The 27,359-nt window shown below is 42.7% G+C and overlaps 1 protein-coding gene across 1 annotated transcript in view; it reads left to right on the plus strand.

Moving 5' to 3' along the window:
* Nucleotides 1-27,359, plus strand: part of PIWIL4 (piwi like RNA-mediated gene silencing 4) — a 63,104-nt gene that overhangs the window by 33,432 nt on the left and 2,313 nt on the right. The window contains exons 11-18 of the mRNA XM_074983480.1: nt 4,266-4,377; nt 6,720-6,904; nt 9,419-9,491; nt 10,458-10,658; nt 20,908-21,011; nt 23,677-23,747; nt 25,598-25,751; nt 26,113-26,238. Of these exons, the coding sequence (XP_074839581.1) occupies nt 4,266-4,377; nt 6,720-6,904; nt 9,419-9,491; nt 10,458-10,658; nt 20,908-21,011; nt 23,677-23,747; nt 25,598-25,751; nt 26,113-26,238 (1,026 nt within the window). The remainder of the gene's footprint in view (nt 1-4,265; nt 4,378-6,719; nt 6,905-9,418; nt 9,492-10,457; nt 10,659-20,907; nt 21,012-23,676; nt 23,748-25,597; nt 25,752-26,112; nt 26,239-27,359) is intronic.

The following is a 27,359-nucleotide window of genomic DNA, read 5'->3' on the forward strand; positions in this document are numbered from 1 at the left end:
ATTATAGTTTGGAGCACACTTTAACTGGCCACACGTTATCATTGCTAATTTCTTCAGTTGGGGCTCACTCCTGGCCCCATGGAAGTTATTGGGGCTGTGCTTACACTAGAGAGTTATGTCAACAGAAGGGGCCTTCTGTCAACATAACTCAGGGAGTATCTACACACTTAGGGCAGTCTGTTGGCAGAGTCTCGACAGAACTCTGCATTTGTCTCAACAGTGTTATCCCTCGAAAATCTGTCAACAGAGGGGACTTCTGGTTGCTGGGCAGCCCTCGTTGAAGAGCTGCCATTCTGCTTTCTGGCTCCAGATGGAAGTGCAGTCTGGCAGTTCTCTGTCAACAGAGCAAGTTGTGTGTAGATTCAATCCATCGACAGGTTCTCTTGCGATTTCCCTGTCGACAGTAACTTCTGTCCACAGATGCTTCTAGGGTAGCCCGGGAGTGTTGCCATTGACATCCATTGGTGTAGCATCAGACCTTTAAAATACTTGATATGCAATCAGATATCTGTGTCAGTGCATAGGTATGTTGAGAGTGTAACCTAAGCAACTATTTTAAAATACTTGGCCTTCGAATTATGGTGCAAATTGTGCATACACATGTATAAATATTCTATTCAGAAATAGTGGAATGGGATGGAAAAGTGAATATTCTACTTCTACTAGATGTATACAGTCATCTCTAGGTGGAAAGATGCTAGTAATACAGATGGGCTTTGGCATTTAATATAATAATTGCAGTCAGGTGTACAACACCTTTTTTACTAACTCCCTTTTAAAACATTTTACCTTTTATGTAGTGAAAATTATTTTAATTTCTGTTGCTTTATAAGAATTTTCTTTAAAAAGGTGTATTACTTTTGTTTTGATTTCCATTTAGCCGTCTAATAATTTAAGATACTTGTTTAAGTGGGCTCTCTGTGTTAGTTTACTTAAATTGTCAATGCATTACATTGATGAGATACTAGTGTGAAAGGTTGGGGAAGATCTTATTCGTCAATCAATGGAGCTCATCTTTTATGGTGCCGCTAGCAAGTGACTAAACCAATCCTTGATTGGCCAAGCTGATTACAGATGTCACATAAAAAGCTGCCAACTGCAAGTGTTGTACCTTCTTTTCAGATCCTACGCTTTTCCTGTAGTGCCTGGATGGATATGCTGACTCTCAAAGCAATTAAGAGCCTGTACAGTAGTTTGCCACCAGAACAGTCTGTCCTGAAATAGATTTTCCAGATCATTGGGAGATATGCTGCATGACTTCACACAGGCTTTTAAGGTGTCTTTATAGCACTTATACTGACCACTGATAGGGTGCTTTCCATGAGCAAGCTGGTCATAGAAGACCATTTCTGATATCCATGTATCATCCATCCTCATAACATAACCAATCCAGTGAAACTGTATATTCATAAGCATTGCTTCCATGCCCATGATACTACACAGCTTAAGAACCTCCGTGTTTTTGTCCCACCAGTTCACGTGGGCGATCTTCCTCAGACAGTGCATATGGAACTGATCGAGTTTCAAAATATGGTGGCAATATATTGTCCATGACTCTGAGCCATACAGCAGGATATTCAGGACAACTGCCTGGTAAACTGCTACCTTGGTATGCAGTTTAATACCATGGTCATTCCATAAGTGTTTGGTCCATTTTCCAGTTTGGCTAATCGAGCAGATACATCGTGATCCACATTTATACTAGAGGACAGTATGCTTCGAAGATAGCAGAACTTGTCAACAGCCTTAAGGACTGTAGCAGCAGCAGTGATCAGTGGAGTGCTGGGCTCTTTCCAAACAGGCTGAGGCATGTCTTCTTGAGGCTCACCGTGAGTCCAAAGCAGTGAGCAGAAGTAACAAAGTGATCAGAAGGCTCCTGTGCATCCTTCACTGAATGAGCCAACAGTGCATAGTCATCAGCAACCAGAAGATCATGGATAGTTGTAGTAACCACTTTGGTAGGAGCCTGAAATTTCCAGAGATAGAAAATACTGCTGTCTGTTAGGGACTGATATCCCTCCTTTGTTTAGGATGCGACCAAGCATGCCTTTATGAAAAGACCAAACTGTGTTGATGACACATTTTTTTCAGGACCGCAAGTTCTCCGAAATATTTTCCAGGGCCCATTTCTGTTGACCGTGTCGAGTGCCCTGGTCAAGTTAACAAAGATGACATAAAGGTCCTGATGTTGCTTTCTACATTTCTCTTGTGTCTGGCTGGCTGCGAATATCCTATCAATAGTTCCTCAACCAGCACGAGAACAGCACTGGCTTTCAGGAATGACGCCATTTTTGAACACATGTAGTGAAAGCTGGTTGTAAAGGATGTAGGCCAGCAACTTACCAGCTGTAGAGAGCAGAGAGATATCTGGGTGGTCATCACAACAAGCATGGTCACCTTTACCCTTGCATATATGTACAACCAAGGCATCTTTGAAGTCCTGGGGGACTATCTGCTTCTCCCAAATTGCACTAAATAAGTGGGTGAGACAGTACATCAGCTGGCCACCAGCAGCTTTATACATTTCTGATGGAACTTCATCACTGCCAGGTGCCTTTCCAGATTTCATCTAGTTAACAGCTTTGTATACCTCATCAAGAGTTGATGGTATGACCAGCTGTAAATGGTTAGCCCACCAAGGAGTCGCTTCAAGAACACTGCTGTCAGAAGTCAAGGTCTGGGTCAATACTTCTGTGAAAATGTTCAGCCCAGTGGTCAAGGATTTTAGCACTATCTGTGATCAAAGTGAGGCCATCAGCAGAGTGCACTGTTGTAGAGCCAGCAGTGCGTGGCCCATAGATTATCTTCAGCCTGTCATAGAATGGTTTAAGATCGTATCTGTCTGCCACATCTTGGAGTTCAGCTGCTTGACATTTCCACTAGTCCTCTTTCATTTGCCATAAGTTGACTTGTGTCTTATACTTGGCTCAAATGTGTGCTGGTTTTCCTGAAGGCATTTTCTTTATCATTGATCCAAGCCAGGAGTGTCACACACGTCTTATCAAGAGTGTGGGCATCTCTGTCCTGGTCATCAAACCAGTCCTTGTGCCTGTGTTTTTGGAAACCAAGCATCTCGACAGCAGTTCTGTAGGTTGTTTCTTTGATGTTAATCCAGTCATCCTCAGTAGTGGGTGACCATTCTGGACCTTCTTTGCTGATGACTAAGGAAGCATCAAGACTGCGTTGAAACAGGGCTTGTGCCTCAAGTATTTCAAGTTTACCTACATCCAACTTTTTTGGCATGCAGTAGAATGATGTTTTGGTGGACAAAGGTTCAAGGAGACAACACTGCGTACCAGGTAGTGGTAAGATCAGGAGCCAGAGCCACACATTGCACAAGCCAACTTGACATCAAAAAGATCTTTGTTTTGTGCTGAAGTACTCAATCACATGCCAGTGCTTAGACTAAATTTGCATCCATGTTGCTTTGTATTTGTTCAGCTGTTTGAATGTGCTTGCAATAGAAAGCTCATGCTGCGCATAAGTTTGAGGAGTGCCATTTGAGTTCTCAATTCTAGTGCCACTGTGTACAAACACCTTTGACCACGTGGTGTAGTGTACTAGTGTGAAAGCTTGGGGGAGATAAAGGTGAAATCAACAGCAAGGTCTAAGTGACGAAGTGAGGTACACTGAATAAAAGAGGATGAGAGAGATGTAATGAGACAAGAATAGGAGGGCTTAGCGGTTGTGGATGAGAGGGTTAAAGAAAAGTACAGGTCTTACACGTGAAATAAGGTGTTACTTAAAAAGAAAAGAATATTAAGCTTTGAATTCAATAGTGAGAGTTCTGGCAGCTGCATATACTTAAATTTTTTATGTAGCTGGATCCCCTAGATGGAGTTAAAGTACCATAATTCTTAGTTATCTGTTAATGGTTTTATATTTACAGTGTGCTAGGTCGGATAAAATCTAAACTACTAAAAGTATTATGCATGCTTAAACAATGTAGTGCTCAGGCTTATTGGTCTAACTAGCTGACATTGATTACTGGCAATGTTTAGTTTAGTCCTTTACCCAGAAATACTGAAATCTTCAGAAAGGATTATATCAAGAACACTAATGTGGTTATGTTTATTGTATTCTAATACAAATGCTCATCTGTTTTCCTGTGTGATAGAAATTGAATGGAAATAGAAACAAATCCTTTGAAAATTTGTTTTATTTTATGAACTGACTCTTCACAGATCATCTTCGGTGGTTGTGCTAGTGGGTTTTTTCTTCCTTTTTAAAAATTCTTGTCCATAATGTCAACAAAAATCTTACAGAATCAAAGAGGCTCGTTTAGAGTTGGAGCTGTGGGGGTTGCAGCTTGGGTGCCAAGTTTCCCTGACAGGCCGTATTGTTCCAACTGAAAAAATCCTCATGCAGGAGCAGACCGTGAGTACAGAGACCTCCATTTAAAATTCCATATGTGAGTATCTCTAGGTCAGTGTTTCCCAAACTTGAAACATTTGCGTACCCCTTTCAGGACTTTGGCCATATCGATGTACCACCTCTCCCAGTGCTTATCTCCTTATTTTTAGTAATTTATTTTCTGCTGCATACCCCTTGAAATCCTTTTGTGTGTGTCCAGTAACTGTTGTTTAAAGGTGCCAATATACCAGAGACTATATCTACACTATGCAAGGTAAGTCAGCTGCAGATACACAATTCTAGTTATGGCAACTGTATAGCTAGAATTGACTTATCTGCACTCAGCTTACTAGGCTGTCCCTATGACCTCACTTACTCCTCGCATCTCACAAGGAGTACAGGGTTCAACTGTAATCCCTATGGAATGTGCAAAATTGACCTTACTAGACATGTGAAATCGAACCCTGGAGGACTGACCCTCCTCAGGTCAGTCTTCCCGGCTAGTGTAGACACATCCTTGGGCTGAGAAGCTTACTGAGGTGAAGCTTGCTATTAGAAATCTCAGGTTTATCCTTATCCAGTAACTATAAGAATCAGGTTGGAGCTGCAGTTTAGATGGCTATAGACCACAGTGAGCCCTCAGGCAATAGTCTGAGCATGCCCCCATCTTTGGACTAGAGAAGTTTATCGCAGGAGTCTTGGATTGAATTTAGGAAATTGGTAGTTGCTACTTCACACTTTGTAGTTAAGAATTTACTACAAACCCTTGTGTTCATAGTGTCCTCGGGTATAGAAGAAAAATTTCTGCAAAGGTCAGTTAGCTATCAAAACAAAAAGCAGTCAAGTAGCACTTCAGAGACTATCAAAATAGTTTATTAGGTGAGCTTTCGTGGGACAGCTCCAACCTGATTCTTGTAGTTACTGGATAAGGATAAACCTGAGATTTCTAATAGTAAGCTTCTCAGTCTAAGGATATGTCTACACTAGCCGGGAAGACTGACCTGAGCAGGGTCAATCCTCCAGGGTTCAATTTCACGCATCTAGTAAGGTCAACTTTTCATGTTCCATAGGGGTTACAGTTGAACCCTGTACTCCTTGTGAGATGCGAGGAGTAAGTGAGGTCATAGGGACAGCCTAGTAAGCTGAGTGCAGATAAGTCAATTTTCTGTCCCACGAAAGCTCACCTAATAAATTATTTTGCTAGTCTTTAAAGTGCTTATTGACTGCTTTTTGTTTTGATAGTATATAGACTAGCACGGCTCCCTCTCTGTTACTAGTCAGTTAGCTATGGTTGCCATACTCACTAACCATCAGCACCTTTTAATGGTGCTGAGTCAGATATGCAGAGCCACGTGTGGGACGCCTGTTTTGTAAGAAATATAGATTTTTACAAACAAGCATTGTAGCTTGATCCATTTGGGTGCAAAATGCTTGATGCTCACTTGGAGATCAGTCGTGTCTTCACTGTCTCTTCACTACAGAAATAACTTTGAAGTTGCTTACTTGGAAGTACAGCTTCGAAGTAGCAGGCTGTGAAGTTGAGCGTCTACGCACACGCTACTTCGAAGTTAACCTTGAAAGTGGGGCACTACTCCATTCCCGGGAATGGAGTAAGGACTTTGAAGTTAACTTCGAAGTAAGGGAGGCTAACTTCGAAGTAAGGGAAAACGTGTGTAAACTGTCTGCTGGCTACTTTGAAGTAGCGCCTACCTTCAACATTGACTTGAAGTTAGTTCCTAGTGTAGGCACGCCATTAGTTACATTCTCAGAACCTTGTATGATCAAACCCCAAAGCTAGCTGAGACAGGCAGTCAAATTTATAGCCTTATAGGACCTGGTCGTGGTTCCATTTGCATAAAACACTATATGCAGATATTACGTTATCAGTTCACGTGCTTGCAGAATCATCTCACAGACAGGTAAACATATTTGGCAGTTGTTTTTAGGTATGATCAGGGGAGTAGGATGACTTCATACTTGATTTAGCAAGATTTTTCCAAATATCTAGAGATAAGCTTTCGCTTTTGCTCCAATTGACAGGTCACACATCTAAAAGAATTGTTTCCACTGTAAACTATTGCAGCCTGTCTTTAAGAGGGCAACTGAATTACCCTTAGAGCTAAATATAACAACGTGAGAATGAATGGTCAACAAAACTGATGCTTAATACTTTTTACTGAAGACTGTCTATGAAAAACCCTTTTCTCAACAGTAACAGAGAGGAAGCCATGCTAGTCTATACACTATCAAAACAAAAAGCAGTCAAGTAGCACTTTAATAAACTGTTTTGCTAGTCTTTAAAGTGCTACTTGACTGCTTTTCTCAATAGCTATTTTTCTAAACTTTTTTTTTTTTTTCTTTGTCAGTGTCTACCAATGAATGCTGGTGACTGGTCAAAGGATATGCATAATATGAAGATCATTGGAGTGCAGAGTCTGGACAACTGGCTATTGTTGTGCAGTAGCAGGAGTAGAGAACTAGCTGAGAACCTTCTGAATTGTCTGAAAAGAGCAGGAGGGCCAATGGGTTTTCACATTGAATATCCCAGAATGTGAGATTTCGCAGAGGGCTAATCTAGATTTGCTTTATTTTAATCTATCAGGCCTGTGTATTATTACTGCCAATAATAACATTTTCCAAAGCCCTTCGCAAAATTATCAAATGCAGTTTTGCAGCCTTAATCACGTGATTTACCTATTGCACCAATACTCTTATGCTATCCCCCTCCCCATACACATAAAAATTCCCAGTCAAAATCTGTAAAGGTACCACTTTGTCTTCCAAACCTGTCAAACTCACCCCTTCCATGGTGCATTTATTAAACTGCAACCGTATCATGGTGGGGCACGCAGTGAGTTGTGGTTACTGCCCCTCATTGGCTAAGAATGAGGACACATCCTGGCCGTGTCTACACTAGTCCCAAACTTTGAAATGGCCACGCAAATGGCCATTTCGAAGTTTACTAATGAAGCGCTGAAATGCATATTCAGCGCTTCATTAGCATGCGGGCGGCCGCGGCACTTCGAGATTGACGCGCCTCACCGCCGCACGGCTTGTCCCGATGGGGCTCCTTTTCGAAAGGACCCCGCCTACTTTGAAGTCTCCTTCTTCCCATGAGCTGATGGGTATAAGGGGACTTCGAAATAGGCGGGGTCCTTTTGAAAAGGAGCCGCGCGGCAGCGAGGCGTGTCAATTTCGAAGTGCCGCAGCCGCCCCCATGCTAATGAAGCGCTGAATATGCATTTGAGCGCTTCATTAATAAACTTCGAAAGGGCCCTTTGCATGGCCATTTCGAAGTTTGGGGCTAGTGTAGATGTAGCCCCTGTTTATATTTTTCTCTCCCTTTTCCATCAAAGCTTGCTTGTGTCTCACCCAGTTGTTGTAGGTTGGTTTGTGTTTGTTCGTTTGTTTTTTTTTAAACAGTTTTAACTAATTGCAGCAGGCATTTTTATGTTCTTTGTTTGTGTACCGTTTAGCCACAGGCTTGTTGGCCTCTTGGCACTACCACAATGTAAATATTGAATAATAGCAATAAACAAGTAATGTATTAAATAATAATGTATGCATGTAGGTACAATGGAATATAGATTTTTAAGAAGTAAAATGAAATTTTAAAAATCATGGAATACCTCAGCCCATTACAAGAAACCATCACTTTTGGAACATATTTTAGACTACCTATTTAACCAGATGCAGTAAGACTATATAATGGAGGCTTAGTGTAGAGGAATTACATATATCCATTAGAAAATATGGATGTGATTTAGGAAGCAGAATGTATGTCTTCATGGTCAATAAACTGCAAGACTTTAACTTGGGGCATAGAAGCTTTTCATTTATATTTTAGGGTCAATGTAAGTTGGGCAAGGAGTAAACTTAGTTTTTACAAAAAGCTGCATTTTAATGTAAGCAGTTTTAGGGAGATGTATCTTATAAAGGAAAAGTAACATTTTCAGATTCTCATTAAACTACCATCCTGATTAATATAAATAACGTATTCTGTAGCAATTTGGGGTGAGATTCTCTGTCAGAGAGCCCCAATCTGCCACTCACTTTAGGTTAGAGCAGTGCAGGGATTATTCTAACCTAAGCCAGCTGTCAAGAGTCTCGCAGTTGAGTGTCCTGAGTATATCCATAATGTGGCCGTACTCCTAAGCCTGCTTTTCCCCTTTCCTCGACATGGCTTCTTTTGACAATAAAGTAGCATAGAAACCACCCATGTCAGGTTCCCCCCCCGCCCAGTTTAGAGGTCCATGGCACTGGAAATTCTTAGCTAGCTAGCTAGCTATGGACAGATTCCAATGTGAGGCGGGTGGTGGTGGTGGTGGTTTTGTTGTAGTAGTAGTAGTAGTAGTATATGATGTGTTCAGGTCTGTTTCCTCAATAATTTTTATATTAACTTGTTGTTTTGATATATACACATTTAACTCCACTAGGTAGAGAGAGTTACACATGAAAAACTGAGCAGCTCTTAAGAGTGAAGCTGAAGTGAGGTTAAACTTCATAATTGCACTGTATGAGTGTTTTTCCTTCAGGAAACTCATGCTATGATGAGTGATTTTATAGGGTGTTATGTGCACTTTAAGCAGCTGTGTGACTCTTGTTCCTTTTTTTTTTAAAGGAAATAACTAATTCACATTTGCCCTTCATCTTTATTGCAGCATATCATGCTATTTTCATGTCCTCTAAGTGAGCTGGCTGTGATGTTAGTCCTAGGACCTGTGTTCTCTTATACCACAGATATGTGTTGCATCTCACTTGACTATTTTTGCCTTCATGTCAGAGTCTGTGGAGTGGGATAATGAACTCTCAGCACCCTCTCCCAAATCAGTGATTTGTCCAACTTCAGTCTTAACACAGACCCCTCTGAGGCAATTGGTGGAATTTTGAGTTGTATTTTTGGTAGATGCGTTCTTTGTCATTGGTTACTCATTAATTCTAAGCAAGTCAGATATGGATAATGGTTTTGATTTCTCTAGAAAATTGGTTCATAATGTTTCTGAAGATGTTCGGTGAGTTTATGGAATTAGTGCATGTTTATATGTCTCTATCTGTTTCTGTTTAGAATACAAGTACAAGAAAGCCCAGTGGCATTCCTGAGGGCAGTGCAACAGCATGTAAATCCTGAAGTACAGCTGGTGCGTACAGGTTTATGTTGATTAAGTTTTGTTTCATGTTGCTTTTGAAAGGGGCAAGTCCAGTTTTGTGATATGAAGGGAAGGTAGGGGGAGAGGAAATAAGGCATAGCCAGCCTCTTCTCCCTGTGGAGTCAGCAGAGCAGAACATCTCTGAGAACACTAGTCAGCAGCTTGGTTTCAGCAGCAGATAATAAACCATAACCTCAAAGGATGGCTTTCTGTGTACAAGACATGTCTAGCAAGGATTTGCATTGCTTCTTTCAAGAAGAGCGATCTGAGGAGTTTTTTTCATCTACCAAGTGAGCAGCTCTTCTGTCCTGTTTTTCGACATTCGGTCACAAACACACAGCTACTTTTTTCCATCTAATGTACCTTTCATCTGCAGTTTTCTAACAGGACAGGATGAGCCTTCCAAAGAGCTTTTACCTCTGTCCATCTCACCCTCTGAGATGCCATCCCCAATTGTATATCCTCCCATTAGTAAACCAGTTACTTCATTATCACACCAATTGCCACCAGCTCACAGTAATTCCCCCCTGTAACATGTTGATCCAAGTTAAGTCTTCAATATTCTATGTGCTGCAGCAGCCTCTGTGACCATAGCTTTCTTACATGTCTCCTCCCCACCGTCTCAGAATTTCTAGAGAAGAGAACACATCTGCCAAAGTTTTTCCTCCCTCGGTTTACGTGGATTGTGGCTCAGTTTGGCCTATAGTTAGTTAATCAACCATAAGTGTAATGTGGCCCATTTAAAAACGTATACAAGCTTTTTATGGTGGATACAAGTTTTCAAATTGTGAACTCATGAAAATAAGAGATTTGCAGGAAAAACAAGTTAGTCTTGCTTTATAAATTCTGCGTATTTGTGGAGGATATTGTATGTTAAGATGGTGAAATATATCAACTTGTAAGAAGAGATCTGCAGAAGTAGAGCACTGACCACTGTCCCTCCCTTGTTCCATTTAGGTTATGTGTGTTCTTCCTTCCAATCAGAAGGACTGTTACGACTTGATTAAAAAGTTCCTGAGCCTTGAGCGACCTGTTCCCAGCCAATGTGTACTAGCACGCACTCTGAATAAGCAGGGCATGATGATGAGTATCGCCACAAAAATTGCAATGCAGATTATCTGTAAACTTGGAGGGGAGCTGTGGGCAGTAGAGATCCCTGTAAGTCATATGTTTTTAATATGTTTTTGGTGTGTTCAATCAAAGTAATTTTCACATAAGTTGGTCTCTCTGCTTATTCAAAAATATGAGCACTTGTAACAATTTATATTGTAAACAAGGTACAGTATTATGAAAAATACCCATGCTTTATCAAGGTATACAGACAACTATCTCACTTTAGAATTTATTCATCCACATTTCTGAGCAGGAAATCATACATTTGTAACTGGATGGCCAACCGTGGGGAGAAACTTGTAAAATTCTGTAAATAAGCTTAATTTTCATTTGAAAATATCAGTAGGACATTTAGTTTGATATTTTTGCAGGGATGATGAGACTTAAAAGAATGGAATTCAAAAAAAAAAAAGCAAAGGTTTCAATGAAAGACAGATTCTGTGCAGGCATATGGTCAGGGGATCATTAGATATAATAGTAGTATTACAAGTAATACTTAAAGACCACCAACTAGGATCTTGGTCCCATTGTGCAAGGCATTGTACAAACACTAAGAGACCACCCTGCCTCAACGTTTTAACATATTTTCTATTAGCTTTATTTAATACTGATATATTTATGTATCTTACAGCAGTGCAGGGAGGCTTTATAATACTTTTGACCTCAGTGAGTGTACTTCTGTGTGTAATTGCTCTCTGGTGTCAGGCATGTACAATCACTCAGGTGGTCCAAACTCTTTGCCATTAAAATCAGCGGCCAAACCTTGGCTGACTGAAGAAAGAACAGGACTGGGGCCAAAGGTTGTATCAAACAAGGTCTGTCAGGAAATTGCAAATGCCAGTGTTAAAATGCTAGTTATTTTGTTTGTCGTTTATGTGGCTTGCATGCCCTTTACCAGCATCTGATGAAGTGAGTCTGTGCTCACGAAAGCTCATGCTCAAAACTTTTCTGTTAGTCTGTAAGGTGCCACAGGACCCTTCGTTGCTTTACCACGTTGTGGCTTCAGACTTAATGCCAAAAGTACGATTGTTTTTCTCTACAGAATTGTCTGGAGCAGTCATGGGCAATAATTTTTGGTTAAGGGGGGAGCACTGCAAGATGTTGATAAGAAATCAGGTGCTTCACTCTTCACTGATATTAATGGAGGAGGTGTAGGGTCTGGGATGGAGGTTTGGTGTAGAAGGGATCCTTGGAGTAGGGGATTGGGGTTCAGGATGGAGTGCAGAGTCTCTGAGAAGATGCTGACCTGGGGGAGAGGTGCTGGAAGGGGAGCAAAAGACTGGGGGGAAGAGAGAGGTTGAGAGGGCAGGTGTAGGCTCTGTCTGGGAGGTGCTTACCTAGATGGTCCCCAGCCAGCTGCTGGGTAGGAGCAGGCACCCTGCCTTCTGTGCCTCCACACACAGTTCAAAGTGGCCAGCTGTGGGACCATGTGCTCTCTGCGTGTCACGTGCCTGTAGAGCGGAGGGGATTTTGCAGTTTCCAGCCAATGGGAGCTGCTAGATTGTGCTAATGATGGGGGCAGTATGTGGATTCCCTTCCCCCAGGCTCGTAATTCTCAGAGGAGCTATTGGCCCGTGTGGCAGGCCACTTTAAGCAACATGTGAGGATGCAAAAGGCAAGGACCCTGCATGAGGCACCAACTTGGCTGGGCCACGGGATGGTAGCAGGATGGATCCAGCAGTTTGGCTTGCCAGATTTGGCGCATTGGCTGTATTTTGCTCTCCCCTCGTCTGGAACTTGACTTATTTAATTGAAACTTGGTAAAAAGTAAACTAATTGATCACACTTCAGAATAACTTTCATCCTTCAGTAGGAGAATAAGTGATTAATTCCATGTCTTTATCATCTCCCCTTGATTTTAACTGGTCATTTAGGGATGGAGCCTACACACTTTAAAAATACAATGGAACCCCGTTTATCCAATCTAATTGGGGCTAGGTCCAGATAGGATAAATAAACATTTGGATAATCAGAAGAATGGGCAAAGAAGTTTCAATCTCTTATTTTAAGATGCGAAGTTGCTTTTAAACTAACATTGTCCCCTCACAGAAAAGCATAACAATATATCCCCCTCCTTCTTATCTGCTTAAGAGTCAATACAGACACTTAGTTCTTACAAATAATAGTTTGTTCATTTATTGACAAGAAAACCAATGTGAGTTTATCAAATGATACAAGTATTTATCACTTTTTTGTATTTTCCTTATAATCATGAGCATAAGGACCATTTGCAAAAATGTTTCTCAACCTTTTTATTGCAGTTGCCCAGGGATCCACATCACAGTGGGCTTCGTGAAGCTAAATTACGTGCTTCAATCCTGGTGTGCTAAAGTATCCGTTTCTCATATTCCTGTGGGTGCACTGGTGGTTTGGGTAATATGGAAAGTCAGAAAATAGAGGTGGTTCTTGGAGTGATTGCTCATGTGCATTCCAAGTTGGGCGTGCACTGGTGCATGCCCCGTTGTCAGAAGCTTTTTTGCCTTAGCCAGTAGCCATAGGGTCAATGCAGCATCTCCTGGAGTCTGCCAATATGGTGACCAATATATACCCCACCTGCCCCACTCCCTGCTCAGTTCCTTCTCACTGCAGTTGCTGGTTGTTGGAGCTCTTACTTATTCTTTTGTTCATTTATCAGGTAATGGACTGTTTTATATTGTAAATAGTTCTACTGTTAAGTAGTTAATTTTCACCCCCTGTGGGAGCTGAGACTGGGCTTTCCATCCCTCTGGGCGGGGGATGCCTGGTTCTCTAGGATTTGAAACTTGCTCTCAATGTGGCAAATGTATGCCCAAAAGAGACCCTCATTCAGCTTATCTGAGTTTGGGGGAAGGACATCTAAGAGACTGCTGCCCAGTTTGCAAGGTGTTTAAGCTGAGGACTTTGAAAGACAGGGCCCAGTGCCCCAAAGTCCTCCTAATGGAAGTGGCACTCCAGCCTCAGGAGTCCCCAGCAGGAGCTGGATGTGGGGCCCCTTTGGTGCAAAGTGCACAGGCAGCATCATCCATGGTGCTGCCTAAGGACTCACGGTGCCAGGAGCAGGTGCAAGCACTGTCGCCCTTGCAGCACCATAGTAGCCAGTCTCCGGTGCCGAAGAAGAGGAAGAAAAAGAGGCATCATAAGAGCAGGTCCCTGACATCAGAGCTCAGCATGGGTATGAGATGCATGTGTTGAATCCGGTGTGGAGTGGGAGCCCGCATTCACTGGACTTGCTCTCGACACCAGAGACATTTTGAGCGGCTCAAGGACTGATCCGGATGATGGTGCCAGGTTCTTCTCTGTCTATGGACAACTGGCGCCATAGCACCGATGTCCAAAAATGCCCAGTGCGTGTGGAGGTGGTGCTGGTGCCAGTTCCGGCACTGATGTCGATTCTGGTACCGACACCATGGTCAATGCCAAATGCACTGGTGCCGTCCCAGTAGGGTGTGATGATGGCCAGTTTCAGGCGCCTTATGCTCCAGAGCAGGCACCGCCCTCAGCACGGATGATGTCAGCACCAACACCGGTGGCTCCACTGTGGTTATTGGCCTCAGAGTTGGGTTTGGAGTCGGTCTCCTTTTATTCTAGCTCTGAACAAAGCAGGAGCACGAGAACATTGCGCCACTGCTGTCACAGGCGCACCATAGTCATCATTCAGACTGTATGGGTTGGCTGCCAGCTTTGCAGAGTGTGACTCAGTGGCCCTTTTGGACCCTGGGTGCCTTTCATGAAGTGCAGGGCCAGGGCACAGGTGTGACATCAAGGATTCTGGGAGCCCCATTGATTCCATTTTTGGCACAGTCAGCATTGCTGGGTGCCCCCTATCAGTGCAGCAGCAGCCGGACCCAGTGAATATTTCAGAGATGTCTGTGTATATGTTGTCGATGACACTGTCAGTGCTGTCATCGGCACAGTCAAAGTAGGATTGGACTCTGTTGGTGCCGATACCACTGGCCGTGGGACATCCACAGACCAGCTCAGGCACCTGGCTAGACACAAGGACAAGGGCCCAGTTTGGTGCCATATCAGACACCAGCTTTTGGGATCCCTGGCCAAGTGGCACCTACGCCTCTGACCACAGTGCCACCCAATTTTTCACAGGGCGCAGCTACCCTCCCCTTACAGAATGAGGTCCTGGGGCCCCCTTCTTCATCCCTTCTGGATGAGGTGGTAGCAAGCTCTTTGGCCTCACCAGTGCTGGAGGACTGCAGGGCCTTCCAACAGCTGCTTAGGAAGGTGGCCCAGAACCTAGGGGTTGAGGCAGAGGAGGTCTGGATTGAGATGGACCCAGCAACAGACATTCTGTCCTCTGCAGGGCATACCAGGGTGGTTCTACCTGTTAAAACAATCGCCACTACAACAAAAACTTTGATAGACCCCCGCTCCTGCCCTTTCTATGGCCTGCAGGAATGGGACAGTATTTATTTCATTCCATCCTAGGGCAATGAACATTTGTTCACTCAGCCCTCAACCCAACTCCCTGGTAGTGGATGCTGGGAACCATAGGGAAATGCCATGGGTTCCAAGGTCCCTCCCCAAAAAACAGAGATGCCAAGTGCTTGGATCTGTCTGGAAGGAAGGTTTATTTGATGGGTGTGTTACAGTTAAGAATTGCTAACCAATCAGCCCTGATTAGCAGATACGTTTATAACACCGTCAGTGCCATCTCCAGGTTTGCTGAACTGGTGTCCCCTGATGCCAAGCAGGACTTCCCCACAGTGGTGGAGGAAAACAAGCTGGTTTCCAGGGCGGCATTGCAGGCTGCACTGGACATTGCGGATGCTGCTACTTGAGTTATGGCGTCGGAAGTTGCCATGCACGGGGGGCATGGTTGCATGTCTCGGGCCTAACAAATGAGGTCCAATAGACAATCCAGGACCTCCCCTTTGAAGGCCTGACACCATTTTCAGAGAAAACCGATAAAAGACTCCATAGCCTGAAAGACTCCAGGTCCACTTTACATTTTCTTGGACTACATACACCTGCTAATCAGCGCAGGCACTTTAACTCCCCGTCCACAGGCAAGGCAGTTTCCACAACTGCAAAGGGATGGCAGTAGAAGGCTAAACAGGATGGGCAGGTGCCGCTCAAGCCAGCGCTTTCAGGTGCAAGGCCCTCAAAAAGGTTCACAGCGGACCAAGCCACTGTTTTGATGGTGCGGTTGAGTGTGGTGAACCAGAACCAATTACACCCATTCCAGCATCCCCACTGGTTTCGTTTCATCTATCCCCCTGGCTTCCTGTTCCCTGCTGTTCCTGAGTTACAAAATGGCGTTTTTGGTGGCAGTAATCTCATCGAGAAGCGTATCCGAGTTATGGGCACTTTCAGTGGATCCCTTGTATAGAGTGCATCATAAAGATACAGTTAGACTGAGACCTCACCCTGCATTTTTACCAAAGGTGGTCTCTGCGTTCCATGTTAACCAGGACATTTCTTTACTGGTTTCTTACCCAAAACCTCGTATCTCTCTGAGGGAACAGTGTTTACGTATCTTGGATGGTAGAAGGGCACTAGCTTTCTATTGGGATAGAACTAGGCCTTTTAGAAGGACTCAGCAACTGTTTGTGGCAGTAGCTGATGGGATGAAAGATCTCCTGGGCTCCTCCCAGCGGATTTCCTCCTGGATATTGATGTGCATCAAGGAGTGTTATCAGCTCACGGGGGTTCCCCCTCCCCCAGTCAGACTTACTCTGCTAGAGCGCAGGCTTCCACTGCGCCATATTTGGCACAGGTTCCTATCCATGACGTCTGCAGGGCGGTCACATGGTCTTCAATTCACAGGTTTATGGCACACTGTGCATTGACACAACATACAGGGATGATGCTGCTGTAGGCATGGCTGCCCTACATTCTTTCTGTGGCTCCAAACCCCCTCTTAAACATTTGCTTATGTTCACCCAACTTTGAATGCACATGAGCAATCATGTGAAGAAAAGACCATTAACTGTTCGGTAACTGGTGTTCTTTGAGATTTGTTGCCCATGTCCATTGCAAAACTCTCCCACCTTTCCCATTGTTGCAGTAGCCGACAAGAAGGAACTGAGTGGGGGGTGGGATGGGGGGTGCATATATTGGTTGCCATATAGTCACCACTCCAGGTGGCACCGCACCAACCCTCTGGCTAGGGCAGAAAAGCTTACAACAACTGGGCATGCACTAGCGCACACCCAACTAGGAATGGAGATGAGCAATACATCTCGAAAAACACCAGTTACAGAACAAGTAACTGTCTTTTCTGCTTAACGGGGTTCTCTTGTATTTTTTAAAGTATTCAGAACTCTGCTTTGTTTTGTCTATATCAGTCTAGTTAATTGGAAACAGGAAATCCTGTTTAATCTTTAGAACTCCCTTTAACAAGACAATTTACTTCATTGATTTTCTTCGTCATTATAAAAACGTGTTGACAGCCATGCTGAAGTTCAGTTGCCAGAAGTAAGTGGAGGAAATGGACTACACTCATCCCGTGCTGTATTTGCACAGTTGGTTCCCAGCTTTGTGCTTGTAGGTGAAAACTCATAAGAGGGACACTACATTCTCATTAAAATACAGGTAGAAGTCTCTGAGTGGTTCCTAGAGCTTGGCAAAGGGGTGGCAGCAGGTGGTGCTGCTTTTGAAAAGTATGTGAACCTTGGGTTTGGGGGCTGGGGAGGGCTAAAGGCTGGGGGCAGTTTGGGGCCATGAGTGGGAGGGAGGGTTAAAACCTGGTGGCTGGTTGGGTCTGTGGGGTGTTCAGGCTGCTGAAGGTTGGGTGTTTGATCTGCTGGGGGATTGTGTGGGGGGGCGGTCAGGCTGCGGCGGGTTAGGTCTACCAGGCTGGTGGGGAGGGGAGGTGGGGGTCAGGCTGCTGTGGGGCCAGTGGGGGGGGTGTTAAGGCTCCCACGCGTTGGGGCTGTGGGGCAGCACGTGAGTCATGCTGCCGCAGGGTTGGTGTGTGTGCGGGGGGTCAGGCTGCCATGGGGCCAACGGGGGGTGGGGTGGGGCAGGGTGTCAGGCTGCCGTGAGGCTGGCAAGGAGGTGAAGGCTGCCGCGGGGCCAGTGTTCATGCTGGCACGGGGGTTAAGGCTGCTGCAGGTTGGGGTCGCAGGGCCAGCGGCAGGGGTCAGGCCTCGGGGCTGGCAGGGGTCACACTAGGGCAGGTTGGAGCCATGGGAAGGGGGATTAGCCTCGTATTAGCAGGGGGAGTTAACATGTAGAGTGGACTAAGGTAAGTAAATGTGTCCCTTGTTTAAGCAAGTACTTGTTAGTAAAGTACTTGTTTAGCAAGGGATGAGTGTACTTTAGCACTTTATCACTCACCATGAGACACCTATGCTCATTTTGCAATTCTTCCATTTAGTCAGATTTCCATGTATAAGAGGTGCCAGTGCTCCTGACCAAATGAGCAAGCTTTTAACTCTGTTGGTAGGAGACAAGTGTTCTTTTTTTGTCAGAAACCAGAGAACTCTTCTCATTCTTTATGCCACCCTCAGCTATTGCTTCTCTTCCCTGCTGTGGTTTATTTAGTAAGATAAATAAAATATTAACTATGCATGAAATTCTGCTCTGAGTTACAGAATTCTGTCCTGTAGTTACACTTTTTTCAAATCCAGTAAAGGTCCATATGGGGCTATTGTGTTCTGTGTGGGAGTTTGGCCTTGCATCTGTCCTCCATGTGGTTGTCAGAGTTTTTAAGCCTTGTAAAGAGGTCCTGCTGTAATTATAAATAACAGTAAAAGACTAACTTATGCATCTACCACTGACGTCCGGAAGAAATTACAAAACATTGGAAAAGTTCCTGACAGCACCATTGTTGCCACCATGGATGTAGAGGCTCTGTACACTAATATTCCACATCAAGAGGGATAACAAGTGATCAGGAATACCATCACTGATGTCATCACAGCCAGTCTGGTGTCTGACTTCTGTAACTTTGTTCTCATCCACAATTATTTCCGATTTGGGGACAATTTATACCTCCAGATTAGTGGCACTGCTATGGGCACTTGGATGGCCCCACAATCTGCTAATATATTTATGACTGACCTGGAACAACGATTCCTCAGTTCCCGTCCCCTATTATCGTTCCTCTGCTGACAATACACTGATGACATCTTTATGATTTGGACCCCTGGTATAGAGACTCTAGAAGAATGTCACAGAGATTTTAACAATCTGCTCCCCACCATCAACTTATGCCTCGACTACTCCACGCAAGAGATACATTTCCTGGACACTACAGTACAAATCAACGTTGGCCTGATTGGTACCACATTCTACCGGAAACCCACTGATCACTGTACTTACCTACATGCTTCTAGCTGCCATCCTGCACACACAACTAGATCCATTGTTTACAGTCGAGCCCTTAAGTACAATTGCATTTGCTCTGATCCTACTGACAGAGACCGAAAACAAGATCTCTACCAAATATTCATAAACCTGGATTACCCACCAGGAGAAATAAAAAAACAAATTGACAGGGCCAGACGAATACCCAGAGATCAGCTACTTCAAGATAGGCTAAAAAAAGCCAATAACAGAACTCCACTGGTCATTACCTACAGCCCCGAACTCAAACCACTGCAACACATTATTAAAGACCTACAACCTATCCTTAATCAGGATGCCACACTCCAGAAGGCCCTAGGTGACATGCCTGTTCTTTCCTACAGGCAACCTCTCAACCTTATGAGGATTCCCACCACAACCACAGTTTATACTGCAGGAACACCAGTCCTGGCACTTTTCCTTGCAACAAAGCCCGCTGCCAGCTTTGTCCACATATCTATTTTGGAGATACCATCACTGGACCTAACCAGGTTATTCACAGAATCATGGGCACATTCTCATGTTCCTTAACTAACATCATATATGCCATCATGTGCCAACAATGCCCAGATGCTTTGTATATTGGACAGACTTCAAACTCTCTTAGATAAAGAATTAATAGGCATAAAACAGACCTAAAAACACTCCTGATTCACAAACTGGTCAGCCAGCATTTTAATGGAGTGGGCCATTCTGTCAATGACCTGAAAGTTTACATCTTACTGAAGAGGAATTTTCACACTACTTTGGAAAGAGAGGCTGCTGAACTCTTTTTATAGTCAAATTTGACACATTAACAGGTGGTTTGAACCAGGATGGGAATTTTTTAGGTCATTATAGGGGCTCTTTTGCATACTTGGATTAACCAAATTCTTGACTCTCCCTCCCCACCCCCTTCTGCCCCTGTACTCTCTGGTTTGCTCACTTTGATATTTTTTTGATTTGTCAACCTTGATTACTATTTTGGTTCTCTGTGCCTTTAAATATTGAGTCTGTTCTGGTATGGCTATGATCTGAAGAAGTGGGTCTGTCCCATGAAAGTTCATCACCTAATAAATTATTCTGTTAGTCTTTTTAAAGTGCTACTGGACTCCTTTTTTGTTTCCATGCATCTACAATACTTTTGCAGTCCTTGTGTTTGAATGCTCCTGGACATAGGTCAGATAATCATAAGATTAGAAACATTTTGTAGGTATGAGGATGGGACTTCAGTCCCTCTTCAGAGGAAAAACATTCTTCACTTTTTTGGTGTTTGAGTAGAAAAAAGTTAAGTGCAACACGTTTTTTCATAACACGAAATTGAATTCCATCAGTAGGACAGTTGGACATATTTGCTTCCACCTATTAGAGAAGGCCTGAGCCCCAGGTTCATATATCCCAAATACTTGTTCTCTGATGCTAATTCTGAAGATTTGATTTGGTTATTCCAAGTTGATTAGTGTCTTTCAGCAATCTGTTCCTTCTCAGTATCACCTTAAGTCTTGCCACTTTCTTTTCTGAGCGGAAAGCATGCTATGTTGACCTTGCCTTTAATAATAAATATGCCTAGCAGCATACATATTTTTAAAAAAAATTCTACCAACTTTTCCCCAGTGAGCAAAAGGGAGAAAGAAATAATGTTTTCCAGACTGTAGCCATGTTAATACTCATTGGAAGATGCCCAGCTATCATTGTGAGGGCATGGTAAAATGATCTGAATAGAACAGAATGCATGCACCAAATCAGGACCTTACAGAATTAGCAGATCAGGTCTGAAGTGATTCACTAGCATTGGTATGTGTATGCTTCATTTAAACAGACTTGAAAATGTCTTCATTTAACAATATTAAACTTGAGGATTTGGGGTTATTATTGAAAATAGCATCTGACAGTACACTAGCTTTGCTCTTTTGTACGGCTTTGTCTTGTGTTTTTAAAAAGTGATTTGATAAAACTTTGAAAATCAGTATATAGTTAGTAATTCATTACATCAGCAAACTGTTCTGAATTTAAATGTGTTGCTTCACAGCTAAAATCACTGATGGTGATAGGTATTGATGTTGGTAAAGATGCCCTTAACAAGGGAAGTTCAGTCGTTGGATTTGTGGCTAGCACTAATTCGAGAGTTACAAGGTAAGCCTTTTACATTACTACTCCTAAGGAGCCCATAATTACATCTGAGTGTCTCAGAGTGTCAGGAGGCATACTTTCTGTTCCGAGTTCTTTGAACAAAAGGCACTATTGTTGACCTGGAAGAAAACACAAAATTATTACTGATTTAAGTTTGCAGGTAATAAGAGTGATAAATGAGGCATTCAAGTCTGTGGTACACAGTGATCTGGATCACTTGGTAAACCAATAAATATACAGAGCTATGACATAGTTGGCCTCACAGAGAGTTGGTGGGCTAATATGATTGGAATATTGGCATAGAAGGGTACAGTTTGTTCAGGGAAGGACAGGCAAGTTTAAAAGGGAGGAGGTGTTGCCTTGTGTATTAACACACACACGCTTGGACTGAGGTTGATATGGAAATATGAGGCAGATTTATTGCAAGTTGCTGGGTAAAGATAAAAGGGATAAAAAACCAGGGTGATGTCCCAGTAGGGGGTCTACTGCAGATTTCTTAACCAGGAAGATGGTAGGTCAGGCTTTATTTAAACAACTAGCAGGTCACCCAAAGCACAGGTTTTAGTGGTGGTGAGGCACTTCAACTATTCATACAATTGTTGGGGAAATATTACAGCAGGGCAGAAATTATCCAACAAGTTCTTGGAATGTGTTGGAGATGTGTTCACCACCTTCTGTAATAAAAAATTTACTTGGGGAAAGGCTGTTGTAGATTTGATTTTGACAGATGAAGGGAACTTGCTGAGAATTTGCAAGTGGAAGGTAGCTTAGATGAAAGCGATCATGAAATGGTAGAATTCATGAGTCTAAGGAATGGTAGGAAAGAGAATAGTAAAGTAGAATGAATTTCAAGAAGGCAGAGTTTAGCAGACTCAGGGAGTTGGTAGGTAAGAGCTCATGGAAAACAAGTCTAAGAGGAAAAATAATTGACGAGAGAGGGCAGTTTTTCAAAGAGACACTAGTAGGGGCACAAGAGGAAACTATTCAACTGCTTAGGAAAGGTAGAAAATAACACAAGAGACCATCCTGGCTTATCCAGGAAATTTCTGCTGATCTCAGAATCAAAAAGGAGCCCTACAAACAGTGCAAATTTAGGTCAGATTACAAAGAATTTATATCAACAAATAATACAGGTATGTAGGGGCAAAACTAGAAAGGCCAAGGCACAAAATGAGATCAAACTGGGTAGAAACATAAATGGTAAAAAGAAATTATTGTACAACTAGCTTTTTTTAAATACACTAGTTCAGTAAGGATGTATTTTTAAATCATTGGAACCGTACTGTTTATGAAGAACTCTAGATTAAATAGACACTGTAATTTTCAGCTTTTTTTAATGCATGATAGTGTCTTCACAGTCCTAAACTTGGAAAGAATTGTTGGTTAAATGGCTGTTAATGTTCCTTCTGTACATGTGCAGTTCTTTGGCATACCCCACTGTCTGTGTATTGATACTAATTAGCATTTACATAGTACAGTCCACCTGAGATTCTGAAGGTGCCTCACAAATATTGTTTATCGATCTTACAACAGTCCAGTGAGAGCTGTAAGCATTTTACATATGGGAAAAAAGGGACCAAGAGGATGAAGCTCAGGTTTTCAAAAGTGGCCTATAATTTCAGATTCATTAGTGTTTTGGGCAGCCATCTAGGGACACAACCAATTTATTTGATTTCCAGAGCTGTTGAGCACTTTAATCCAGGGATGAGGAAACTTTCTACGTCGGGTGCCCCTTTTTGTCCCTGCAATTAGCAGGGTCCCTTCCCCCACCTGTCTAATGTAATCCAAAGTGATTTAAATTTCATTTGTGTTCATATGTTAAAAAAAAAAACAAAACAACCTTTCAGTGCATGTAAGGAAAGCATGTAGTATATAAAAACTTTATTAATCAGTATATAACCGTGAACACTCATAGATAAAAATAACATTTCAACATTTGTAATGAGATGAATGAGCCTGAGAGCCAGCAGCTGATCATCTTTACAAAATGTCACATCCCCTGAGGGGACCTATCGCCCACTTTGCTCACCCCTGCTTTCAGCTACCAGTGGAGTCTGTGAATTAACTAGATGTCAGTTTAGGAAAATGTAGCTCATAAAACTTGGAGAATAAAGTGGATCTGTCTGCAGAGGTGCTGACTTTCTCATATCCCTGAGGGTGCTCAACCTCAGCTTCACCCTAGGCCCAGTCTCCACTTCCCCTCAAGGCCTCCCCACTTTTCTCACCCTGTTCTGCCCCCTCTCCTCTTCTTATATCTGCTCCTCCCCTTCCCTTTCTTCAGTGTCTCCTGCTGAACAGCTGGTCACCCATGGGTGGGAGCTACTGGAGAGTTACAGTTGAAGCTGATCAGTAGGGCTGCAGGTGGGTGCTCAGCCCTCAGGCCATTGTTTTCTCTCCCCTCCCCCCCACGCCATGGGTGTTCCAGTCCCAGAGCACCCAGAGAGTCTGCATCTATACCTGTTCTACTGCGTTGCTCAAGATCTGGACTTCATATCCTCCTCAGGCAACCCCACTTTTGAAGTCTTTTCTTATTGGTCGTTTCGGATGGTGGCTGTATGATTTAAAAGAAGGGCAGCCAATAGTAAATGAAATTTAGTGTTGAAGTAATGCAGAACTCTGAAAACACAATTGTAAAGGTTGCCTAGTAACTTACTGTACTTATTTTTAGATGGTTCTCTCGCTGCATCCTTCAGAATACAGGAAGTGATACTGCAGATTGTTTAAAAGTCTGCATGAAAGGTATAACATCATATATCTTTTAACATTAGAACATTACAGTTTATAGGTTTATTATTGGCTATTTCTCAATGTGTTGTGACTCATGCATCTGATGAAGCTGGTCTTTGCCCATGAAAACTTATGCTCCAAACTAGTTTTAAAACCAGATTTGCACATTATTATATGAGTAAGTCTGCATTTTGTTAATTCTCAAATGCTTTCATTTTTTTAACAAGTTAAGCTTTAAAAATTCACATTCACAGAAATAGCCCTTATTCACTCTAAGGAGTACGGCTCCATGTCCTCAAATTGCAAGCTCTTTGGGATAGGAATCAAAATTACAAGGTAATATGTATAGGTTGAACCGCTCTAATCTAGAACTCTCTTGTCCAGCAAACCCTGTAATTCAGCGTGATTTTAGTTAGCCGGATGACCACTTATGATGGGTCTGGCCAAGTTTTCTATAAAGTTTGTTGCCAGCCACCAGTCCTGGCTCTCAGTGTTCTTTGCTGTTATTTAGTTGTAATTTACCAATAAATGTCTTATAAGAGCTCAGTAAGCAATGGAAGTGTCGGTAATGTGCTAAAACATATTGTCTTCCCATTGTCCAGAAAATTATCTCATGTGGCACCAGTCCAGATGAGAGAGGTTCAACCTGTAGTAAGAAATCTTGAAAATTTAACTCATTGAGCATGAGTAGGACTATTCTGTAGGTGAACTTCTTCAATAGATGCAGAACTAAACTCTAGTAAAAATAAACCAACCATTTCTAGCTTTTTTGGTTGTGAAGAAAACCTCCCAAGAACTGACTGTTGCCTTTCTAAGTCTTATGTATACAAAACATGCCTCTTTTGGTGAAGTGCAGGGTATGTGTAATTGCAGTGAAAAGCAAGTTTTATCCACCCTGTATTGTGTTAGGTATACATGTCAACTCAGTGGAATGCTCTGGCAATGGGGAAAGGTTTCAACAGCCTCCCCATTGCCAGAATATTTTTCTGCGATAGGGAAAGGCTCAAGAACTGGAAAGCTGCATGCCTAAAAATAGAATTAGACGGGGAGGCATGATTTGGGTGACTGGAGGCATTTAGAGTACATACTTGGTCACACACAACACTCTTCCAGTGTATGTTTACTTGCCTAAGGCTATGTCTACACTAGACATAGAAGTTGACCACTGATACGCAATTTTAGCTACATCAATTGCGTAGGTAAGATCAATTATCTGTAATCGACTTCCATGTCTGCCTACACAGCAGAAGGTCGACGGGAGAGTACAAGGGTCAACTTTGACTTCTGGGAGCATCATTTTGCTCATGCATGAAATCCAAACCCCAGAAGAGTGACCCTGAGCAGGTTGATCTTCCATGGTAGTGTGGCCATTGCCTAAGCCATGTCTTGCAATCTATGCTGCTCTTTACACCTGTGTTAGAGGAGCTGAGTATGCATGCTACATGCTGCTGAAATAAGCCTGCAGTGTAGATAGATCCTACTTGAAAACAGGACCAAACTCAAATCCATCTTAGATTATATTTTAAATTGATCAGTTACAATATACTTGAAATGTGCAAGTTATTAGCACTAGGAATAAATTTGTATTAGAAATCTAATAAAAGTTGTATATTAGGCATTTAGAAAGGAATTGGCAAAGAGTACAGTAGACATTTTAGAAAGGGAAACATATTTCAACATCTAGAGCTGGCACTAGAGGTAAAATCTTATCTGCAGTGCTATTTTATGACAGCATTATGTGAAAACCAAAATAAAATAATTGCATGTTGTTCCAAAAGAGAACCAGAAAATTAATATTAAATTAGGTTGCAAAGAAATGAACCCTGATGGCTCTCTTCTTACTGATGTCGTATGTACTATAGGTGCTATCAGCAAGTGGCAAAAGTATAATTGTGAGTTGCCTGCGCGCATCATAGTGTACCGTGATGGTGTTGCAGATGGTAAATTGAAGATGGTGGTGGATTATGAGGTCCCACAACTACTTAGTGTCCTCGCAGAATTTACTACTAATTACAGGTAACTAGAATTTCTCCCCTGCACCTGCTCCTTCCATGTTGGAGAAATCATAGCAAATTCAATGCATTTGTATCTGTTATGTCTTTTCCAGTAGAATTTTTTCAAAAATATAAATTTCTGGTTCATATTGTGAATTTTCAAAAAGATAGAGGACTTAAGTACAGTCACGTAGTTTGCTGTGTCCTTTCAGCTCTCAAACATAACCTTATAAAAAAAGAGCTGGAATATTCTGCATGGAGGTATGGCAGCATCATTCAAGTCATCTGCCTCCTTGTTGCCATTCTTAGTCTTTTTAGAACTAGAAAAGAGGTAATATGAAATCCTGTGTTATAGCTACTTTATTTTTGCCCTTTGTTTCAAGACCCAAAGTGTCAGTGATTGTGGTCAGGAAGAAATGCGTTCCTCGATTCTTTGCAGAGGCAAATAGAAGTCTGCAAAACCCACCCGTTGGCACTGTTGTTGACACAGAAGCTACTCGTCCTGAATGGCAAGTATACTTGTATCGGACCAAAAGAGCTTCCTGCTGTTTCCTTCATAGAATCCAGTTTGAAAATACCAGATTAAGGGAGTGAAATATTAGGCAGGAGTCTTCTAAAAATCAGATTAGTGAGGAAGCCTGAAATTTGTTCAGGTCTCCTAATTCAACAACCATGTAGTATAATTTGTTTGAAGGTCCAAGTATATCTGTTTTCAGATATGCTGGTGGAGTTTCTTCAGAGTGTAATTCATTTTTATATTTACTTACTGCACAAAAATCATGAATTTTGACTCTGCTATTTAAAAATGAAATACAGTAAACCCTTGAGTTACATGGGGGTTGCAGGAAAGCTTTCCTGCAACCCCCGCATAACTCAAATTTTTGCACAAGTCAGGTGGATATGGGGACCAGGCTGCTGTGTGGTTCCCAGCTCGCCTGGGCTTGCAGGAGGTGGGAAACTGACCAGCCTACCAAGGCTACTCAATTTGCTGGCTCCCAGAGTGGCAGGGAGCTGAGTACCAGGGAGCAGCCTGGTTCCTGTCTCCCCACTGCTTGCGGGACTTTGGAAACTGACCAGCCATGTCATACCTGGTCAGTTTTGCCAGCTCCCGCAAGCTGCAGGGAGCTGGGAACCAGGTGGCAGTCTGGCTCCTGGCTCCTGTCCCCTTGCAGAGCCAGGAAATGGACTAGGGCAGCAGCCTTTTTTAGTTTCCTGGCTCCAGCCAGTGGAAGGGAGCCAGAAACCTGGGACAGCCTTGCAGAGGCTGCCACCTGGTTTCCAGCTCCCTGCCACTCCTGGGACCAGGTACCTGTTCCTGTCAGGGCAGCAGTTGCATTAATGCAAGACATGCAAGTTGGTTGCATGTAGCTTGGGTGTTTACTGTATAGTGTTCTACATTGAATGACACTAACCAAATTGAAAAAATACATAAACCTGTATTTATTTTTAAAAGTAACAGTTATGGTATACAGACGTGTACGTCTCACTATAGCCCAGTCATCTTTTTTCATTATATTTTAAGATAAATCATCAGAAAATTGAGGAACAGAGAAAATAGAACTTTTGGATTCTGATATATATCTCATCCACCAATCTTTTACTCCAGTTTCATCTTGGTAATTTCTGTGGT

The sequence above is a fragment of the Carettochelys insculpta genome, chromosome 1 (assembly GCF_033958435.1).
Source record: "Carettochelys insculpta isolate YL-2023 chromosome 1, ASM3395843v1, whole genome shotgun sequence".
Classification (NCBI taxonomy): domain Eukaryota; kingdom Metazoa; phylum Chordata; order Testudines; family Carettochelyidae; genus Carettochelys; species Carettochelys insculpta.